Source organism: Pristiophorus japonicus, chromosome 1 (assembly GCF_044704955.1).
Source record: "Pristiophorus japonicus isolate sPriJap1 chromosome 1, sPriJap1.hap1, whole genome shotgun sequence".
NCBI lineage: Eukaryota > Metazoa > Chordata > Chondrichthyes > Pristiophoridae > Pristiophorus > Pristiophorus japonicus.
Window position 1 is genome coordinate 235718654 of NC_091977.1, and position 22692 is coordinate 235741345.

The following is a 22692-nucleotide window of genomic DNA, read 5'->3' on the forward strand; positions in this document are numbered from 1 at the left end:
GTACAAAAATGAATAACTCAGAAGCATTTTGGAACGAAAATGTTTTTTTAAATAAAAAGGTGTTGAACACCAAAAGCTCTTTGGCCCACTTTATGAATTGGTAGGATGAGGTCAGCAAGGGCCATGTCATGGATCAGGACTCCAGTCCTTTTCTTAACTCGTGTGTGTGTGTGTGTGTGTGTGAGAGAGAGAGAGAGAGCAGATTCTGTTTTGAGCAACTTCTGCGACTTGCCTGGCTCAGTGAGCCCGCCTCCTTCAGCCACCATCACCCCCCACACAGGAAGTGAGACGTGAGTGGCAAGGAGTGGCAGTTTGGTGGGATGGTGCCGCTGCTGTGCGGGCGATGAGCGAGGAGTGAAGATGGGCTGCCGGGAGGATTAAGGCAGCTGAGAGCAGCAACCTCTCTCTCGCTCCGTTGGCGGAGCAGCTCCTGGGGCTTGCCCTGATGGTGCGGCTGGTAGCGTTCGGCGCGGCACCAGCTTGGCAGGACGGCGCTGATCAGCGGGTGGCACTCACACAGGTAAGGAATAAGCTCGGAGCTCGCTCCCTCCTTCCGCCTGTCGCTTCTTTTGTTTGTGAGGGACCAGACATTCTTAAAGCGGAGCCAGATTTTTCTCCACCACCACTCAACAGAGGCATTCTCTGCTGTGCAGACCAAACAATGCTTGTTAAACTGCTTTATTTCTGCAACGAATCATCCAAGATTATAGTATTGCCATGTTTAATATTTTGTCACCTACTATTGTTCCAGATTGCAATGACGATAGCTTGTGCAGTCTTATAAAATTGCTTTACTATTAATATATTAAAACGACTAATATATGGACATAAACCAATTTTATTTTCGTGGATTCAGGTAGCTGTTTTTTGGTTTATTTTGTTTTGTTGATAACCGGAATGGTTTGCTGTTCTCCCATCTCGCTCTCTCAGTGTCTCTTGTTTGACCAGGAACATTTCTGCAAAGCCTTTTGCTTTCGTTGTAATGTCAAACCGATAAACCAAACTACATTTTTTTTCTCCTCATAAAGGGGGAAACCGTTAACTGTTTAAGGATCTTTAAAAAAAAAGAAAAACTTTTTGGGAAACTTCATTTTTTTGTGTGTCTGCGATAACTCTGAAGCTCGGAATCCTCCTGTTATTATTTTTTGTGTGACTGCACTGCACAGTTCTAACCAAGTACTTACTAATCTCTGGCTGATTAATAGGCGGTTGCTCCGTCCCGCAAACCCCCTCTCTCTCTACTTATGCATAAATAAGCGACATTTTGGGTTAACCTCGGCACGGTCCTCTCAGTTCAGTAAAGAGCTGACAAGGCTCTATCACATCTCCGTCTAGTTTGAATATTTTGCAAAGCCTGGATTCCACAACAACCGTGCGCGCACACACACACACATACACAATTACCGAGAGACGTGCGGATTCATCCCCCAGTGATCGATTCATACTTTCATGATCTGGTCCCCATTAGTTCAGAGATGGAATTGGGGGTAGGGCATGTGTAACTACAGTTGCCCTACATTTGCCCCCTGCTGGGTTCTTTCTCAAAGGGGTACACAAAGTGTCTCTGCTCCTTCAGCGCTGGGTAATCCCAGTGTGTGATTTCTATTGGAAGAAGAGCTAGCTCGAGATGTGAGAATTAGACATTGCTGTTTTGAACGCATTGCTTATAATAAAGTTTATCGATATCTATGAGATTTTAGAATAATAAGCAGATTAAGAAATGCTTAGCCATCAAATGCATTACTCCTACCTTGGTTGCATGTAAGAATGCCTCAATAATGGATGTGCTTGGAAGCCTTTGTGTGTTTAATAGTGATTTTCTCAATCAGCCCTTACATATGTACAAGGGGACCAGCAGGCAAAAGCTAGAATGTGTCTTTTAAAATAAGACATTTTCAACACTAAATCTCTGTGCCCTCCTTGAAAATTAATGAACATTAAAATCCAGTGGCTCGCTGTTTTAATGAGCACACTCCACTACGGTTTGGACCCCTGTAGCTTTAAATCCAATATTGCTATTCGACAGCAATGTGAATTGACATAAACTTAATGCCTTTCTGAGGATTACACCCGCAGTTCAGCTACCGTGGATTCAGCTTGTTTGTTTTCGGTTCACTCCAAAAATATCACGTGTGAATGCTCCCATCTCTTGCACTCCATTGTGCGCTCACAATGTTGGAGATTACTTTTGTCGATGTTTGCAGGATAGGCTGTGTGTGGACTGCAGAAGAACAGAGGCTGAAGCTGCTTTGTGTTTAAATGACTCACTGAAGGGACGGATATTCCTTATTTTGCTCATTTTAGCAGACCAGCGTATAAAGTAGGTGAACTTTGAACTCTAATCATGTCTATTGTTTCACTAAACTTAGTCAACAGAGGAACATATAGTTCAGGACAAATAATTCTCAAAAATTGGGAGACTGTCTAGTTTGCTCCATAATAAATGCACTGCTAACGAAAAGGCAGGAACACATGGCTTTTAAATATGTGATAGCTGTCCATGTGCTTTCATTAGTAGGTTGTTAATTATGAAATAAAAACACAGGCAATCACTTGCTTTTCATTAAAGGAGAAATCTCGCCCTCTCACTTTATTTTGATGTGCGAAAACATGTCGCTGATGCAGGGAAATGCAGCTCACTGATTTATAGCATTCAGTTCTGTCCTTTGTTTAAAGGAATGGAATAGATGTGGAAATCATGGCATTTGTTCAGGTAATGGGAACTTCAGTTCAATTCCCGACCTACTTTAGAAACCAGTGACCATTTATTGTTCCTGCACTGGTTTAGAACACCCATGTTATAAAAGACAGAATCACCAAGACTAGACTTACATAAGAACATAAGAAATAGGAGCAGGCGTAAGCTAACTGGCCCCTTGAGCCTGCTCTACCATTTAATAAGTTCATGGCTGATCTGATCTTGGACTCAGCTTCACTTCCCTGCCTGCTCCCCATAACCGTTTACTCCCTTATCATTCAAAAATCTGTCTATCTCCGCCTTAAATATATTCATTGACTCAGCCTCCACAGCTCTCTGGGGTAGAGAATTCCAATGATTCACGACCCTCTGAGAAGAAATTTCTCCTCATTTCCGACTTGTGAGCAAAAGTGTTTTTCTTTATTTTTATTTTTGTGTTAATTCTATCAAAGATCGACCAGTTTACATTTCAATGTTATATCTTATTGACTTGTATACTAACACCAGACTAATATGATGCATTTAAGGGGAAGCTAGATAAACACACGAGGGCGAAAGGAGTAGAAGGACATGCTGATCGTGTGAGATGAAGAGGGGTGGGAGGAGGCTCGTGTGGTGCATAAACAGCGGCATAGAGCAGTTGGGCTGAATGGCCTGTTTCTGTGCTGGAGACTCAACGTAATAGGAGGTTTGGAGGAGTTCTGCATACAGTGCTAAATATTTTCTCTTTGGTTTGCTAGAGTTAACACTAACTTGGATTAAAATGAAGCACATTGAAGGAACGCAGTGGTTAATGTGCCATTATGTGATTTGCAGGTGTGAAAGACTCTGAAACTCAGCTCTCTTCCAAGTGTGATCTGATGAATCAGAATGGCTATGGAAGTGAACAATATTCAGAGGAGTTACTCCATCATTCCATGCTTCATATTTGTGGAGGTAAGTGGATGATCCTGTGCGACAGGACTATTTAAATGCTCGTCTCTCTCTTTGCGCTGTCTGGCTCAAAACAGCAGGAAACCCATGGCTTGCTAAAAGTGCGATTCAAGCAAAACCTGAATTGAGGAAGGAGGGTGGTTTAAGAGACAAAGTATACGCAACTAATAATTTGAAATTTCTATTGCGGCATGGTCAGAAATGACGTGCAGGGCACATGCAATAAAGCCTCGGGTATGCTGGGAGCTTGTGAAACCTAAAACTTATCTGGTTCAGTCTAGAGAAGGGTAAAGAAAGAAAAGAACGAATGACTTGCATTTATATAGCATCTTTCACGACCTCCGGACGTCTCAAAGCGCTTTACAGCCAATGAAGTACCTTTGGAGTGTAGTCACTCTTGTAATGTGGGAAATGCGGCAGCAAACTCCCACAAACAGCAATGTGATAATGACCAGATAATCTGTTTTTGGTATGTCGATTGAAGGACAAATATTGGCCAGGACACCAGGGATAATTCCCCTGCTCTTCATCAAAAATAGTGTCATGGGATCTTTTACATCCACCTGAGAGGGCAGACAGGGCCTCAGTTTAATGTCTCATTTGAAAGACAGCACATCCAACAGTGCAGTACTCCCTCAGCATTACATTGGAGTGTTAGCCTAGATTACTGAGCTCAAGTCCCTGAAATGGGACTTGAACCCACAACCTCCTGATTCAAAGACTCAGAGGCAAGTGTGCTTCCCACTGAGCCACAGCTGACATTCAGGAAGAGATGGGGGAGAGATGTTATACTATAATATATTTTATAAAACGGTTTCAGAAAAATGTCAGAAACATGTGACTTACCATAGTACCTAATATGCAAACGCATTACAGGTGCATTGATTAAAAATGTATCGCTTCACTTCAGCGCTGTTTTAAAATATAGTTGGGTTTCTTTTTGTGCTTTTTTTCTTCCCTAGGCTTCCTTTATTATCTACAGTGAGTGTACAGTACTGCACATGGGAAATGTAAGAATAGGAGGCAATTATACTCCATGGGAGGGATAGAACTTCCCAACGGGGAAGCTGAAAGTGATCTAGGTGTGTAAGTTGACTCGTGTGATATGGCCCTTAAAGTAAATAGGATGCTGGTTCATGTTACCTGATATAATGCCCATCATTCATGTTGACGTTGCATGGTGTCCAGGTTAGTCTTTACTGGAGTACTCCATATGGTTCACGTGACTGCAACATATCAGGACCATCCAGAATCCGGAGACAGAGCGATAGAGAGATGGAGGTCTGTGGGTAAGGCTATAAGGAACAACTAGATAAGCTAAGGCTGGACTAATAGGGGTTAAATTATGAGGGCAGATTGCATAGATAGGCTTGTATTCCCTTAAGTACAGAAGATTAAGGGGTGATCTAATTGAGGTGTTTAAGATGATTAATAGAATTAATAGGGTAGTTTGAGAGAGACTTTTTCCTTTGACGGACAGTCCAGACAGGGGGCCCGAACCTTAAAATTAGAGCTAGGTCGTTCAGGAGTGATGTCAGGAAGCACGTCTTCACACAAAAGGGAGTGGAACTCTGGAACTCTCTCCCAAAATGCTGTTGAAGCTGAAGGTCAATTGAAAATTTTAAAACTGAGATTGATAGATTTTTTAGGCAAGGGTATTAAGGGTTACAGAACTAAGGAGGGAAGGTGGAGTTAAGATACTGATCAGCCATGATCTAATTGAATGGCGGAACAGGCTCGAGGAGTTGAATAGCCTCCTCTTGTCCCTATGTTCCTATTCAGTTTTAAAACAACAAATATCAGAGGGGTCCTTTTGGATTTAACGGGTTAGGGAAAGTAAACTTGAAACAATTCTTTAAGAACAGCGGGACGGGATGATAAAGGTTCAGAGTTGTGAAGGGCATATTTAGGATCGATGTCGGGGAAACATTTTGAAATAGAGAAACAGATCAATACTTAGAGCGGGTTGCACGGAGGGTGATTGATGCTCGGACACTGGATTAATTTAAGAAACAAATAAATGCTGTAATGGGAAGACAGTGGGGTTGGTAGTTTGGAAGGGTGGGGAAATGGGATAAAGGGCCTTCTTCAATGTGAACTTGCCCATGAAGTGATCTGCAGAAGCTCTGCCAATGTGACTTTCCAACTGGCAGATCAGGAAGTGTGTAGGGACAGCAGCCCCTTCAGTGATTCTTTATCTGATTTCATTTCCCTTCCTCCTTTGCCAAGGGAAGCATTGACCTCTCTCCCCAAATGGTCCAGCTCTGCTGAGTCTTGGCCCCAAACTTGCTACCTGCGCTGCCGGAGGTACCGTCTTTCAGATGAGACATTAAACCGAGGCCCCGTCTGCCTTCTCAGTGGATGTAAAAAGATCCCATGGCACTATTTTACAGAAGAGCAGGGGAGTTATCCCTGGTGTCCCGGCCAATATTTCATTCATTCATTCATTCATAGGCAGTCCCTCGGAATCGAGGAAGACTTGCTTCCACTCCTAAAGTGAGTTCCTTGGTGGCTGAACAATCCGACACGAGAGCCACAGACCCTAGTCGGGGGAAGGGGAGGGTGAGACTGATTTGTCGCACTCTCCTTCCGCTGCCTGCACTTGTCCTCTTCACGCTCACAGGGTTGAGATTCAAAGAGTTCAGCGCCCTCCCGGATACACTTTGTCCACCCAGGGCGGTCTTCGGCCAGGGTCTCCCAGGTGTCAGTGATGATGTTGCACTTCACCAGGGAGGCTTTGAGGGTGTCCTTGTAACGTTTCCGTTTGGCTCGTTTGCCATGAAGGAGCTCCATGTAGAGCAATTGCTTAGGGAATCTCGTGTCTGGCATGCAAACTAAGTGGCCTGCCCAGCGAAGCTGATCGAGTGTGGTTAGTGCTTCAATGCTGGGGATGTTAGCCTGGGTGAGGACACTGATGTTGGTGCGTCTATCCTCCCAGGAGATTTGCAGGATCTTGCGGAGACATCGTTGGTGATATACCTCCAGCAACTTGATGTGTCTTCTGTACATCGTCCATGTCTCTGATCCATACAGGAGGGTGGGTATTACTACAGCCCTGTAGACCATGACCTTGGTGGTAGGTTTGAGGGCCTGGTCTTCGAACACTCTTTTCCTCAGGCGGCCAAAAGCTGCACCGGCGCACTGGAGGCGATGTTGAATCCCCACATCAATGTCTGCCTTTGTTGACAAGAGGCTCCCGAGGTATGGGAAGTGATCCACGATGTCGAAGGCCGCGCCGTGAATTTTGATGACTGGGGAGCAGTGCTGTGCGGCAAGGACAGGCTGGTGGAGGATCTTTGTCTTACGGATGTTTAGCGTAAGGCCTATGCTTTCATATGCCTTGGTGAATACATCGATTATATCCTGGAGTTCAGCCTCAGAATGTGCGCAGATGCAAGCGTCGTCCGTGTATTGCAGTTCAACGACAGAGGTTTGGGTGATCTTGGACCTGGCCTGGAGGCGATGTAGGTTAAACAGCTTCCCACTGGTTCTGTAGTTTAGTTCCACTCCAGCGGGGTGCTTGTCGACAGTGAGGTGGAGCATGGCAGCGAGGAAGATTGAGAAGAGAGTTGGAGCGATGACGCAGCCCTGTTTGACCCCGGTCCGGACGTGAAATGGGTCTGTAATGGATCCGCTGGTAAGAATCACAGCCTGCATGTCGTCATGGAGCAGGCGAAGGATGTTGACAAACTTTCGGAGGCATCCAAAACAGAGGAGGATGCTCCATAGACCCTTGCGGTTGACAGTGTCAAAGACCTTTGTAAGGTCAAAGAAGGCCATGTATAAGGGCTGGCGCTGCTTCCTGCAGTTGTCGTGCTGCAAAGATCATGTCCGTTGTTCCCCGTAGGGGACAAAATCCGCACTGCGACTCCGGGAAGAGCTCCTCAGCCACAGGGAGAAGATGGTTGAGGAGAACTCTAGTGACAACCTTCCCAGTGGTTGGTAGCAGGGAGATTCTGCAGTCGGATTTGTTCCCCTTTTTAAAAATGGACATGATCACTGCATCTCTGAGATCTCCCGGCATACTCTCCTCCCTCCAAATGAGAGCGATGAGGTCATGTATCCGCGCCAACAGTGCCTCTCCGCCCCCGTAGCCTTGTTATTCTTGAGCTGTTTTATGGCTTTGCCTGCCTCGTGCAGCTTTGGAGTTTCACAGAGGTGGTGGCAGGTTGCATGCTGTGGGATGGAGTCGAGAACACTCGAGTCAAAGGCAGAGTCTCAATTGAGGAGATCTTCAAAGTGCTCCACTAAAACAGATTATCTGGTCATGTAGGTCATTGCTGGTTGTGGGAGCTTGCTGTGCGCAAGTTGACTGCTGCGCCTCCCTACATTACAACAGCGGCTGCTCTTCAAAAAGTACTTCATTGGCTCTAAAGCATTTTGGGGCATCCTGAGGTCATGGAAGGCGCTATATAAATGCAAATCTATCTTTCTTCAACATATAAAATTGTTTTTACTCAGAAGTGGGATGTATATTTTTGAATTGAAACATTTGAAAGAGGCTGATGTGTGCTGGTAGATCCTTTTTATAACCTGCTAGCCAAATGGGCAAGTCCAAGTGAGTTTTATTCATTTCATATTCTGCCTCTTAAACGATGTACAACCAAATACTGCACGATGCACTTTTACAAAAGAATCTATTTTGCTTACGCAACCTGGCTGCAGGCAGAGTTTGTCATGGTAGCTTATTGTGCAATATTAATACCCCTTAGATTTAGAGAATATACATTTCTAATCATTGGAGAGATCCCAGGAGTTATGTGAGCAGTTCTGTGTTTTTAGATTCTCGAAGCTATTATTGATCATACTAATAACTCCTTCCATGCTTACGACAATTGGTTGTCAAGATGCCATACATGTCTTTTGACAAGGATGAGAAATGAATGCAGCTCGGCAGTAAAAGCTCGATTTATAGCACTAAATTGAACTCATAAGTTTTCAGATCCATATTGTATTTGCAACAGTGCAGACAGTGCAGACAATGCCTATCTCTCATTATGTGCCGTATTAGTGAGTAACAACAAACAACAACAACTTGCATTTATGTAGCACCTTTACCTTAGTAAACGTCCCAAGGCACTTCACAGGAGTGTAATCAGACAAAATTTGACACCGAGCCAAAGAAGGAGACATTAGGACAGGTGACCAAAAGCTTGGTGAGAGGTAGGTTTTAATGAGTGTTGCCTTCATGAAGGAAAGCGAGGTGGAGAGGTTTAGGGAGGGAATTTCAGAACTGAGGGGCTAGACAGCTGAAGGCAGGCCGTCAATGGTGTGCGAAGGAAGTGTGGTTTGCACAAGAGGCCAGAGTTGGAGGAGCACAGAGATTTTAGAAGGTTATAGGGCTAGAGGAGGTTGCAGAAATAGAGAGGTGCGAGATGCTGGAGAGTTTTAAAGTGTTGTCACTGTTGTAATGTAGGAAACACAGCAGACAGTTTATGCACAGCAAGCTCCCACAAGCAGAAAATGTGATAATGAACAAATAATCTGTTTCGTAATATTGGTTGAGGGCTAAATATTGGCCAGGCCACTAGGGAGAACTCCCCTGCTCTTCTTTAAAATAGTGGCCATGGGATCTTTTACATCCACCTGAGAGGGTTGACAGGGCCTCGGCTTAAATGTTTCATCTGAAATACGACACCTTTGACAGTGCAGCACTCCCACAGCACTGCATTAGACTGGCAGCCTGGTTTTGCGCTCAAGTCCCTGGATACCTTCTGACTCAGAGAAAGAATGCTACCCACGGAGCCCCAGCTGACACTATTATTCGCTGACTCTCGGTGCTCCCATTATCTGGAGGCCCATTTTCAACTTGGCCCCTCACCCCACCCAGATGTGAAACCCGGCTGCCCATTGTGCAAATTGCCCAATTTTCACTCGCATTGATTTAGACGGAAGTGATAATGAGTAGGTTTGTATAATGAGCGGTCAATCTTTTAACACAAAAGCAAAGCACTGCAGATACTGAAAATCTGAAATAGTAGCAGAAAATGCTGGAAAACCTCAGCAGGTCGGGCAGCATCTGTGGACAGAGAAACAGAGCTAACGTTTCAGGTCGGTGACCTATCGTCAGAACGCCAGTTTCGCCCCTGGGGGGAGGGGGCAAGTTGTTAATGTACCCACTGGTACAACATCAACGTAACAACAGAAGAGGGCGAGAGCCACACTGCTCTAGGAGTTCGAATCTGGACCAAAGTGTGTGATATTGAGCCTGCTTTGGTTGTCCGAGTTTATTACTAAGCGGGGGACTTGCTTCAAGAACAGAGCTCTGAAAGAAACAAATAATATTCGTCTTTATGGCCATGCTTTATTGTCGAGTGCAGGTTATTTCACTTTGTCAGCTGGTTTTCTTGTGAGATGCAGAGCGTCAGAGCAGTGAAATGTCCTAGAAACATAGAAACATAGAAAATAGGTGCAGGAGTAGGCCATTCGGCCCTTCTAGCCTGCACCGCCATTCAATGAGTTCATGGCTGAACATTCAACTTCAGTACCCCATTCCTGCTTTCTCGCCATACCCCTTGATCCCCCTAGCAGTAAGGACCTCATCTAACTCCTTCGACTTCACTAACCTCTCACGGTCAACGACTAACAATTCTACGTGCTTCACAAAGGTGAGAAGCAGATATTGAGCAGGAAGTAATAAACTGGAAGACTGAAAGAATGGGGCAGGCTTTGGAAGTCAAGTTGAGTGGCAGCAAGATGACATGATCTTGGGAGACCAACTCTGATTGGACATATTCCTCGAGGTTTTGTCACATGACCTCCTGCCTCGAACCGACGTGCCCCATCAAACAGTCTTTCTTCTCCCACCACTAATAAGTAGATAACTAATAAACAAAAGTGTTCAAAGAAAATGAAAGTCAATTTTTTTTAATGCCCCTATGATTTTTCTACCTTGGTTTAGTATCCAGGAGATGAATCTTTAATTCCTGGAAAATCCAGGATAATTCTATGGGGTTGGCAACACCTATCGAAAAGGCTTTAAAAGAGAGTTTCAGAGTGCAGAGGGATAATGGCTGAAAGAACGGTCTCTGATAGTGGATCCACAGAAGTATGGAACAAGCCATCCAGAGTTAGTGGAACTGGAATGTGTGGCTGGAGAGGATTTAGCAAATAGGGCAAGGGTGAAGCTCATACAAGAATCGTGGGGAGTGGGGGTGGGGGCAGTGGTTGTGGATTTTGGGGCCTTCCGCCCGGTAGAAATGGAGCAAAGCACCCCAAAACTGTTGGGGTGCGACTTAAGCCCCTGATAATTGCAGTGGTCCGGAGTTGGTGGGCTGACCCAAGGCACTCGTCTGCAGGCAGTATGATCACGAGGCCCACTTCTCAAAAATGGATCAGGCTGGAGTGAGGGACATTATGGAAAACTGGGTGGTACAATGGGATAGACATTGGCTTTTCAGCTCTTGGAGCTGGGTTCAAATCCACTCCGGATTACTGAATGCAAGTCTCCTTGCTCTGTTGGTTGTGAAGGTCCCGTGTGACATTAATTTGGCCATTCTCAAGCCAGTCCTTAGTAGGCATAGATTTGCATTGGTCTCCATCTGTAGTGTAAGATTCTTTCAGCCCACCATGCCTGTACTGGCTCCTTGAAAGAACTATCCAACTAGTCCCATTCCCCTACTTTCTCCCCATCGGCCTGCAATTTTTGCCTTTCCAAGTATATGTACAGTTCCCTTTTGAAAGTTATTATTGAATCTGCTTCCACCACCCTTTCAGGCAGTGCATTCCAGATCATAACAACTCTCTGCGTAAAACAAATATCTCCTCATCTCCCCCCTGGTTCTGTTTGCCAATTATCTGCTTATTGACCCTCCTGCCAGCATTTACTCGAGCCCTCATAATTTTAAACACCTCTATTAAATCTTCCCTTCACCTTCTCTGCTCTAGGGAGGACAACCCTAGCTTTCCTAGTCTCTCCACAGAACTGAGGATCCTCAGAACTGGTACCATTCTGGTAAATCTCTTTTGCACCCACTCCGAGGCCTTGACATCATTCCTAAAGTGTGGTGCCAAGAATGGGAAACAGTACTCCAGCTGATGCCTAACCAGTGATTTATAAAAGTTCTGACATAATTTCCTTGCTTTTGGACTCTATTTAGTTGGAATGTTAATCGGCCATTGGACTGCTGTACAGATTTTATGAATGAGCACTCCCGGTGTAGTGCTGGGCATGGATGGAGCACAGATCATACCCAGCATGGCATTCCCTCCATCACTGCTAGCTTGTGAAATCTATACCGTAGTCAGATATAACATTGTTCCCATTTGATCATTTCTGGACCAACTATCAACATAGGAACAGGAGGAGACCATTCAGCCCTTTGAGCCTGTTCTGCCATTCAGTTAAAGAACAAGAAAGATTTGCATTTATATAGCAGGACCACCGGACATCTCAAAGGGCTTTGCAGCCAATGAAGTACTTTTGGAGTGTAGTTACTGTTGTAACGTGGGAAACCAATTTGCGCACAGTAAGCTCCCACAAACAGCAATATGATAATGACCAGATAATCTGTTTTGTTATGTTGATTGAGGGATAAATATTGACCAGGACACCAGGGATAACTCCCCTGTTTTTCTTTGAAAATAGTGCCATAGGATCTTTTACGTCCACCTGAGAGAACAGACAGGTCCTCGGTTTAATGTCTCAGCTGAAAGACAGCACCTCTGACAGTGCAGCACTCCCTCAGCATTGCACTAGAGTGTCAGCCTAGATTTATGTGCTCAAGTCCCTGGAGTGGGACTTGCACCCATAACCTTCTGATTCAGAAGCAAGTGTGCTACCCACTGAGCCACAGCCGACACTGTTAGATCATGGCTGATCTGTATCTCAGTTCGGCCAATTGCTCCATATCCCTCGATACCCTTGCACAACAAAAATGTATCGATCCCTCAACCTTGACATTTTCAATTGCCCCCCAGAATCCACAGCCTGTTGGCAGAGAGAGTTCCAGATTCCACTGTCCTGTGTGTGAAAAAGTGCTTCTTGATTTCACTTCACTCCTAAACGGCCGAGCTCTAATTTTAAGATTCCCTTCTTGTTCTGGATTTGCTTCCCACATTACAACCATGACTACATTCCAAAAGTACTTCACTGGCCGTCTTATGCTTTGAGATGTCCGGTGGTCGTGAAAAGCGCTGTATAAATGTCAGCCTTTCTTTGGATTCTCATCAGATGAGATAGTTTCTCTGTATCCCTATTGAATCCTTTTATCATTATAAAATCTTCTACTGGATCACCACCCAACTGTCCAAACTCAAGGGAACACAAACCAAGTTTATGCCACCTGTCCTCATAATTTAACCCTCTAAGCCCTGGGTGAATTTGCACTGTACTCCTCCCAAGACCAATATTATCTTTCCTGAAATTGGCTGTCCAAAACTGAAGCAGTACTCCTGATTTGTTCTGACCAAGACTCTGTCCAACTGAAGCATCACTTCTTCACTTTTTGAATTCTAACCCTCCTGTGATAAAGGCCAACATTCCATTAGCATGTTTGATGACTTCTTGTACCTGCCCACTAGCTTTTACTGATTTGTGCACATGGACAGCCAAACCCTTTGGCTCCCCCACAGCTCCCAGTTTCTCACCATTAAGAAAATACTCCGATTTGTCTTTCTCAGATCCAAAGTGGACAACCTTAAACTTCCCCACATTGAACTCTATCGGTCACAGTTCTGCCCACTCACTTAATCTGTTGATTGTTGATGACTCGTTGTAACTTCCTGCTCCCATCTGTACAACTTACTGTATCTCCTAACCGAGAGTCATCTGCAAATTTGGATATACAACTCTCTATTCCTTCATCCAGGTCAATGATGTTTCCATTTGTGTGAGAGTCTAAAACTAGAGGTCATAAATATAAGATAGTCACTAATAAATCAAATCGGGAATTCAGGAGAAACTTCTTTACCCAGAGAGTGGTGAGAATGTGGAACTTGCTGCCACAGGGAGTGGTTGAGGCGAAGAGTATAGATACATTTAAGGGGAAGCTAGATAAAGACACAAGGGAGAAAGGAATAGAAGGAGATGCTGAATGGCCTGTTTCTGTGCTGTAAATGCTATATAATATATATGGTGAAAAGCTGTGGGCCCAGGACAGATCCCTGGGGAATATTACTTGCTAAATCCCACCAATCACAGTACATTCCCTTTATCCCTGCTCTCAGTCTCCAATCTCCCAACCAATTGCCAACTCGTGGGAAAAAAAGTGAATTCTTTTCAGTTAAGGGAAAGTTTTGTTTTAATAAGTACTTAAAAAAATTTTACTTGTTCATTATAGGAATTCATCTTAGCTTTTAGATTTAATGGAACTCCCTGTCTAAACCTCTCCGCCTCTCTACCTCACTCTCCTCCTTTAAGACATTCCTTAAAACCTACCTCTTTGACCAAGCCCTGCCCTAATTTCTCCTTATGCGGTTCGGTGTCAATTTTTTTTCATCTCATAATACTCCTGTGAAGTACCTTGGGATATCTCACTACATTAAAGGTGCTATATGTTGTTGTTGGCATGGAGAATGTTTAAGGTTTACTGTACAGGTTGTTAGTTGCTTGCTATGAATTTGGTTCAGGTCATTGACCTGGGAGTCAATCTGTACCTTGGAGATCCACTTCCGTCTGTAGAATCTAGCTCAGCGCTAAGTTCTTGTTGCTTTGGATTTTTTCCACCCGGGATTTAGTCTGACAGGAAATCTAACATTGATTTGTACCTGGAGAAAACCTGCCCTAAATATAGAACAGCTTAAAGAGTCCTGTCCAAGTTATGTAACATCAAACCGCTGATGCATTGACTCATACATTCTGTACTTATTACCTCTGCTTAAAGAGAATTTACTAAATGCTGCTACACCCAGTAAGCAGCAGCTTCTCATTCGCTGTCCATGGGAATTAAGAAGTTTCAGGAAACCAGCATGCAAGAAAGAGAAATACCGCCATCAGCTACATGGCCCATTGCACCTGAGACAAGCAATTGTGAGTTCAAGTCCCACTCCAGAACTTAAGCACGTAATACAGATTGACACTTCATGGAGTACTGAGGGAGTGCTACACTGTCAGAGGTGCCACCATTTCAAATAAAACCTCGGTTCAGAGGCCCCATCTGCATGTTCAAGTGATTATAAAAGATCCCGTGGCTCTAAGTTCTAGTAGAGTTGGATTTCTTCCGTCCCAGATTTAGTTTCCCAGAGATTCCAACTTGGACCTGTGCCTGCGGCATAACCTGACCTAAATATCGAACTGTTTAATGAGTCCTGTCCATCAATCCATTGATGTTGATTAAAGAAGAAAGACTTGCCTTTCACAATGCACCTTTCACAACCTCACGCTGTCCCAAAGCGCTTTACAGCCAATGAAGTACTTTCGAAGTGTCGTCACTGTTGTAATGTAGGGAGCTGACTCACATATTGTGTGAAATTGAGTCTCAGTTCATGCCAGAAGTGTAACATCTACCGTTATTAGTACAGGGCTCTATTTATGGCATCTCTGAAAATACATGCTTGTTGAATTTTGAAAGTTAGTATCCAACAGCCAAATATTTATCAAAGGTCTGGTTTTTGAACAAGATGTTCTCTCCGTTTTCTAAAAATTCGAAACTCAAGCAGTTTGTGGCCAGTTTCGATTTCTGTTTGCTTATTTGAATGTGTCATTTAGCAGCTACAAGGGCTAACATATCAGTGAATGCACCCTGGAAAAATAGGGTATTAAAACATCGTTTACATAAAAGTATTCCTCATGTTCAAGAAGTCATACATTATGGATAAGGAATAACATGGTTTTAGCTTTATACTGAGGGATAGAAATGAAAACCTGGAGATGCCTTGAAGATCACAGTTACTGCAGTTCAAATATTCCATTTATGTGCTAAAGCTGAATAGGCAAGGGAGCCTTGAGGGCAAATATAATTTTCAGTTATCACTGGCAAATCCTGTCATAAGTTGCCTAAAGATTATAAACTGTAGTTCTGCTGCCATCTGGTGGTAGTACAGGGTATGAAGACAGGTAAAGATGGTGGTGGTGCTTTATTTGAAGACTCAGTCGCCACAATCTGATCATAGATTTAATAGCAGAGCTGAATTGTATATTACTTCCAACCATTTGGAACATCATAGTTTTGTGAGGAAGTGTCCTATCTCCTCCTCAGCTTCGAATGTTCCTAGGAATGAGGCACTTCAAAGTTCAAGGATTTAAACACCCCTCTCCCAGTCTGGTGGATGGGGGCAGTTAAGGTGGAGCGGGAGACTATTTCTCACTTTTCCCACCCTGATGTGACCCGACTGCAAGTTCAAAGTGCAGGTTGGTAAGGACACCATTCCCAAGCTGGTGGGAACCTCATTAAATATGCAGATCGGGCTCCGATGACATCATGTGGGCCTGATTTTAACCTGAGGCCAGTGTGGGGAAGCAGTGCTGGCTACCTGTCCGATCAAAGCCTTGCAGGGGACAGTAGTCAGGGCCCGAAGAATGAGTTTGTAAATGTTTCTTTTTACAGGTATTCTTGCGGGCCAGGGAGATGCAGGAATGTTCCTCCGGAGCCCCAAAAGGAAGCCTTGGTCCTATGCCTGCCCTACACTCCCCCCCGCCCCCCCCCCCCCACCACCCTCAACCAGGATTCTCTTCCTATTCCCACCCCAGAGACTGTTCTCCTGGGTCCCTGGCTTCTGCTGCTTGATTTTAATGGCCGAGCAACCGTTTCCCGCAAAGTGATTAACTGCTAAGGTTGCGTGAGGTAACTTTTGGTCTTGGAGGGGGAGCAACGCAGATTCACCAGAATGATTCCGGGGCTTAAAGGGTTAAAAGACAAAGCGAGGTTGCGTAGACCTTGGGATGTTTCGCTACTTTAAAGGCGCTAAATACAAGTTGTTGCTGTAGAGAAAGCTTGTATTCCTGGAGTATGGAAGATTAAGGGACGATCTAATTGAGGTGTTTAAGATGATTAAAGGAGTGATAGGGTAGATAGAGAGAAACTATTTCCTCTGGTGGGGTGAGTCCAGAACAAGGAGGTATTACCTTAAAATTAGAGCTAGTGGTGATGTCAGGAAGCACTTCTTCAAATAAAGGGTAAGTGAGAATTTGGAACTCTCTTTTCCCAAAAAGCTGTTGAGGTTCGGTGGGGGGGGGGGTGTCAATTGAAAAAAATGTCAGAGCTGGGATTGATTTTTTGCTTGGCAAGGGTATTACGGATAAATGCAGTTAAGATACAGGTCATCCATGATCTGATTGAATGGGGGAACAAGCTGGAGGAGCTGCATGGCCTCCTCTTGTTGCTATGTTCCTTACACACAACCTCCTGCAGTGCTGCAGAATGTGACACCTCCACTTCCCACACCAGGTGTGATTCTGGCAACTTTGAGCGAGGTTGCTAATTTGGTGACTACTTGTGCTGAACTGCGGGCAGTTTTGTGCTGTTGCCTCACAAGACCTGGAGTTTCATTTAGGATCCTTACAGTTAGCGGAGAGGAGATTTTAACCCATTAATCAGAGCTAGAATCAGACATTTTGTAAAATTTTTAAACTTTAATTTTTAAAAATTCAAATACTTTAAATTCGATCTTCAGCTAAGGGTGTTAGCAGGTGAAACGTTGGCCTCCTTTGCGCCTCCTGTTAGTGCCTCTGGGGGGGAGATAACAGGGCGCTAATGGCTTACCGACCGAGCATGGTGAAATTACCGACGTCCGCGAACTGCATGGTGGGTAACCTTATCGCCTCGATCTCCTGCGCCCTGGAGATCGTGACGTCATCTAGTGCGCAGGTGCCCCTGGATCTTAAATTCACTTCTACCCCCTGCAACATTGCCGGGCGTCAACAACCACAGCTGCAGGAGGCGTTGTCACCTCGGCTGGCCGCTTGGGGAGCGGTAATTAAAGGCAGTAGTAGTCAGGTAGGGCAAATTTTTTTTCGATCCCGCGATTGATCAGCCCTGCACTCTCTCGGAGTACTTGTGGCTGCTATTTGCGGATCGCAGATGCCGTCGCCGACTGTTCCTAGCCTTACCTTGAAATGACATCAGCATTGGTCCTTCCCTTTAAGGGAGGGAAGGAGCCTGTGAATCCGGCAACGCTACACGAGACATTGTGCAGCGCTCTGCTGCCACCACTCCTCTCGCTCCATTTAGCGCTCCAAGGGAAGTCGTAGCGTTTGACTTAGCATTCCACTTCCCTCTTGGAGCGCTAAACCGGAAGTTCGCATCCAATTTCTAGCCCTGGGGGCATTACCATAACAGAGATTCCTCAGTCACTGAGCGCATATCTTGGGTAATTGTATCGGATCATCAGAAGTCTGAAGCTTGAAGAAAAGATGGGTCTGAAATGAAGACAGCTGGGAAGGTTACCCAGGCTGGCCTACTGTTCCCCTCCCCCACTACAAAATAAATAAATCCCCTTTGACAACACCACCTGCCACCGAGCTTCTATTTAGCCACTGTCTACAAGATCTACAGACTGATTCCGCTGCCTGAAACACAGAGATGTTTAAAACATGGACCTGTGAAAAATCTCACGCAAGAATAATTAAAACACACACACAAACATGGTGGGTAATGAGCTTGTGCATTGAAGGAATGGTGTCCCTTTTTCTCCCCGTGTCTAATTGAGGTAATTAAGCCGATTAGAGGATTTGATTCGGCAGCCCGTTTTACACCCCGCCGCATTTTATTTTCCATTGACTTTTCAGTAGCATAAACCCAACCTTGTGATATTTTGTTATCTCAAATGCCAGTTAAAGTGCCACAAAGTGGCAGTTCCCCCGATTCAGGGACAGATAATACAATGGGCCTGAATTTTCTGGGAAAATAAGAGAATTCACGGCACTCGCTATTATTAGTGCGTAAATAACCCAAAAACTTGTGGCGAGGAAGTGATGGGCAGTGAGTTGTGAATCGCCACGAGTTGCTGGACCATTGCTCTGCCGTTAGCCTCGAAAAAACAGGATCTCACCTTCAACCTCCCCGCGAGTGTTCAGAAATTGCTGGATTTGCGCCGTAAACACGGATTAAACTCGCCACAGAAAGTTAAGGCTGGTACTTAACGATGTAAGGACACTTTTAATGAGGAGATTTATGTTCCTGCAATGCCACTCAACCTCTCCGGCCCAGAAAGGAACAATTGAAATGGTGGAATCTCACTCCTGCAGGTAGTAAATTATTGCTAGAGGTTTTTAAAATGTTAAATATTTTAATTTTTTTTCTTTCTCTTTCGGTCTGTCTCTTTTTCTCACTCTCCCTTACTCCAATCTTTCTTTCCCTCTCTTTATTTCTCTTTCTGTGTCTAATTTGACTCTCAGTCACCCTATATCTTTTTCCGTCGTTCCTCTGTTTCTTTGCATATTTTTAAAATCTAATTGGTTAAGGAGACAGAGTGTTGGTCTGTCGTTCACTCAGGTCGCAGACGCCCCGCTGCCTTCGCCGCGCCATTGTCAGCTCGCACTTCCAGCAATTTACGGCGCAAAATTAATTGGAGCTGAAGAGTGAGGAAAAAAACCCACCTCACAACGCACGCTGTGAGACACACCGCTCCAGGAAATTCTGGGCCAATAGTGGTCAGTGCCACTAGCCCCGGTATTGTCCAGGCCTTTCCCGCACCTCAGCTGGATGACGCAAGATCGGATTATTTATACCATTTGCTGCTAGTCCAGGTGTGTCGCATGTGATGCAATGAGAGTGTCAGGGCCAGCAAAAAGTGTTTTTTTCCCATTGTCTTTGAAAACATTTGTTTATTTGTAATGGGAGGTCGGGGGGGGGGGGGGCGGTGGTTGTGGGGGAGGTGGGAGAAAGGCTGTTTGACTGGAAAAGTCAAGAATCATCCAATCGGGCAATGAAGAGTCTGTCCGCTTTCATAAGAACATAAGAAATAGGAGGAGGAGTAGGCCCATTTGGGCCCTCGAGCCTGCTCCACCATTTAATAAAATCATGGCTGATCTGATCTTGGGCTCAGCTCCACTTCCCTGCCTGCTCCCCGTAACCCTTCACTCCCTTATCGCTCAAAAATCTGTCTATCTCCACCGTAAATATATTCAGTGACCCAGCCTCCACCGATCTCTGGGGCAGAGATTTCCACAGATTCACGACCCTCTGAGAGAAGAAATTCCTCCTCATCTCAGTTTTAAATGGGTGACCCTTTATTCTTAAACTATGCACCCTAGTTCTAGACTCCCCCAAGAGGGGAAATATCCTCTCTGCATCTATCTTGTCGAGCCCCATCAGTATCTTATATAATTCAATAAGATCACCTCTCATTCTTCTAAACTCCAATGAGTATAGGCCCAACCTGCTCAACCTTTCTTCATAAGTCAACCCCTTCATCTCAGGAATCAACCAAGTGAACCTTCTCTGAACTGCCTCCAATGCAAGTATATCGTGCCTCAGGAATTAGTTAAGCAAACACTCCACTGTCAACAATATAAAAGCAGCTGAAGACTGCCAAATAACTGACTTTTGACCTGTTATTTTTCTGAAGGGCGGGTGGGGGGGCGGTGGGGGGGATGACCAGTGTGCTTTCCCTAATGTGCTATTTGTAACACCCGCTATTGGTCGCTTGGTTGCCCGACACTTGCATCCACGCCTCCCTGATAAAGTGCAACATCCCCACTGACACCTGAGAGACCCTGGCCAAAGACCGCCCTAAGTGGAGGAAGCGTATCAGGGAGGGCGCTGAACTCCTCGAGTATCGTTGCCAAGAGCATGCAGAAATCAAGCGCAGGCAGCGGAAGGAGCGTACGGCAAACCAGTCCCATCCACCCTTTCCCTCAACAACTACCTGCCCCACCTGTGATAGAGACTGCGGTTCTCGTATTAGACAGTACAGCTACCTAAGAACTCATGTTAAGAGTGGAAGCAAGTCTTCCTCGATTCTGAGGGACTGCCTATGATGATGATCCCTCCTAAATAAGGAGACCAAAACTATATGCAGTACTCTAGGTGTGGTCTCACCAATACCCTGTACAGTTGTAGCAGGACCTATCTGCTTTTATACTCTATCCCCTTTGCAATAAAGGGCAACATTCCATTTGCCTTCCTGATTACTTGCTGTACCTGCATACTAACTTTTTGTGTTTCATGCACAAGGACCCCCAGGTCTTTCTGTCCTGAAGCATTTTGTAATCTCTCTCCATTTAAATAATAATTTGCTTTTATATTTTTCTTGTCAAAGTGGGTAACCTCACATTTTCCCACATTCTACTCCATCTGCCAAATTTTTGCCCACTCTTTAGCCTGTCTATATCCCTTTGCAGATTTTTTGTGTTCTCCTCACAACTTGCTTTCCCACCCATCTTTGTATCATCAGCAAACTTGGCTACATTACACTCAGTCCCTTCATCCAAGTTATTAATATAGATTGTAAATAATTGAGGCCCCAGCAATCCCTGCGGCACCCCACCAGTTACCGTTTGCCAACCGGAAAATGACCCATTTATCCCAACTCTCTGTTTGCTGTTAGTTCGCCAATCTTCTATCCATGCTAATATATTACCCCCAATCCTGTGAGCTCTTATCTTGTGCAGATAACTGGCCTTAGGAAGGCGGGGGTCCGCGATGATGCAAGTGTCGGGCAACCAAGCGACCAATAGCGGGTGTGTCGAGGTGGAGCAGTTGGGGGAGGGGCGTCAGCTGTGAAACCTAGGAATATATCCAACCAGAGTTGGGAACCCTGGCTGGATACCTCGGACATGTTATAGGCCTGAGGATTTTTCACCCAATAATACAGACGCAAATTGGGCACCTACCATCGGAAGCGGATTATCTCCTCCATAGAGAGAGCATGTGATGGAAATAGTGAAATGTGTTTACTGTTATGGCATTTTATGCTATGTTTATCTTAATCATTGTTAACTGAAAAGGGCAGGAACCAAGTTTGAAGTGACTTTGCACAGCAGGTTGTCAAGCAGTGCCCATAAAATTGGATTCTGTTCTTGTAATGCCTGTTACTGTTTTGACAGTTCTGAAGTGCAGCAGTTGGAAGTGTTGTGCAAAACAGGCATTGAAGTGTCTTTCTGCTGACAGATCTGCTCCAGCTGGTGCGGTCACAGATGTCTAACCAGCAAAGTGACCCCTGAGTTACAAATTCAGTGGGCTTCTACTCTTCAAATCGTCGACCAGTTTTGTGCAAAGGGTTTTGACTCATTTTCAGGCGGGTGGCTCAGCTGCACAGGGGGGAGGAAGAAGAATGGAAGAGCTATAATGGTAGGGGATTCAATAGTCGGGAACAGACAGATGTTTCTGCGTCCGCAGACGTGACTCCAGGATGGTATGTTGCCTCCCTGGTGCCAGGGTCAAGGATGTCATAGAACGGCTGCAGGGCCTTCTGGGGGGAGAGGGTGAACGGCCAGAAGTCGTGGTCCATATTGGGACCAATGACATAAGTAGAAAGAGGGATGAGGTCCTGCAGGCAGAGTTTAGGGAGCTAGGAGAGAGATTACAAAGCAGGACCTCAAAGGTAGTAATCTCTGGATTACTCCCGGTGCCACGAGCTAGCGAGTGCAGAACTAGAAGGATAGAGCAGATGAATGTGTGGCTGGGGAGATGGTGCAGGCGGGAGGGCTTTAGATTCCTGAGGCATTGGGACCACTTCTGGGGGAGGTGGGACCTGTACAAGCCGGACGGGTTGCAGCTCAACAGAGCCGGGACCAATATCCTCACGGGGGGTGGTGGGGTGCTAGTGCTGTTGGGGAGGGTTTAAACTAGCTTGGCAGGGGGATGGGAACCTGAAAATAGATTCAATAGGGAGGGGAGTAAAGCTGGAATGAGAAAGCATAAATAAAGAAATTGAGTTTGTCTAAATGCACATAGCATTCGTAACAAAATAGATGAGTTGATGGCACAAATAGATACAAATGGGTATGATCTGGTAGCTGTTACTGAGACGTGGTTGCAAGGTGACCAGGACTGGGAATTAAATATTCAGGGGTATTTGACAATCCGGAAGGACAGACAGAAAGGAAAAGGGGTGGGGTAGCTCTATTGATAAAGGATGGAATCACTGCAATAGTGAGAAACGATATTGGTTCAAATGATTAGGATGTTGAAACAATTTGGGTGGAGATAAGGAATAATAAGGGGAAAAAGTCATTGGTG

The 22692-nt window shown here is 45.1% G+C and overlaps 1 protein-coding gene across 5 annotated transcripts in view; it reads left to right on the forward strand.

Moving 5' to 3' along the window:
* The first annotated feature begins 219 nt into the window (after positions 1–219).
* The window catches only part of plppr1 (phospholipid phosphatase related 1), a 164032-nt gene continuing 141559 nt past the window's right edge, over positions 220–22692 (forward strand). For 2 of the 5 annotated variants that reach the window (XM_070888365.1, XM_070888362.1), the window contains exons 1-2: positions 222–520; positions 3515–3634. In XM_070888365.1, the coding sequence (XP_070744466.1) occupies positions 3569–3634 (66 nt within the window). In that variant the 5' untranslated portion in view covers positions 222–520; positions 3515–3568. Of the gene's footprint in view, positions 521–2242; positions 2321–3514; positions 3635–22692 lie in introns of those variants that run through there. The other 3 variants (XM_070888366.1, XM_070888364.1, XM_070888363.1) reach the window with 3 other exon arrangements.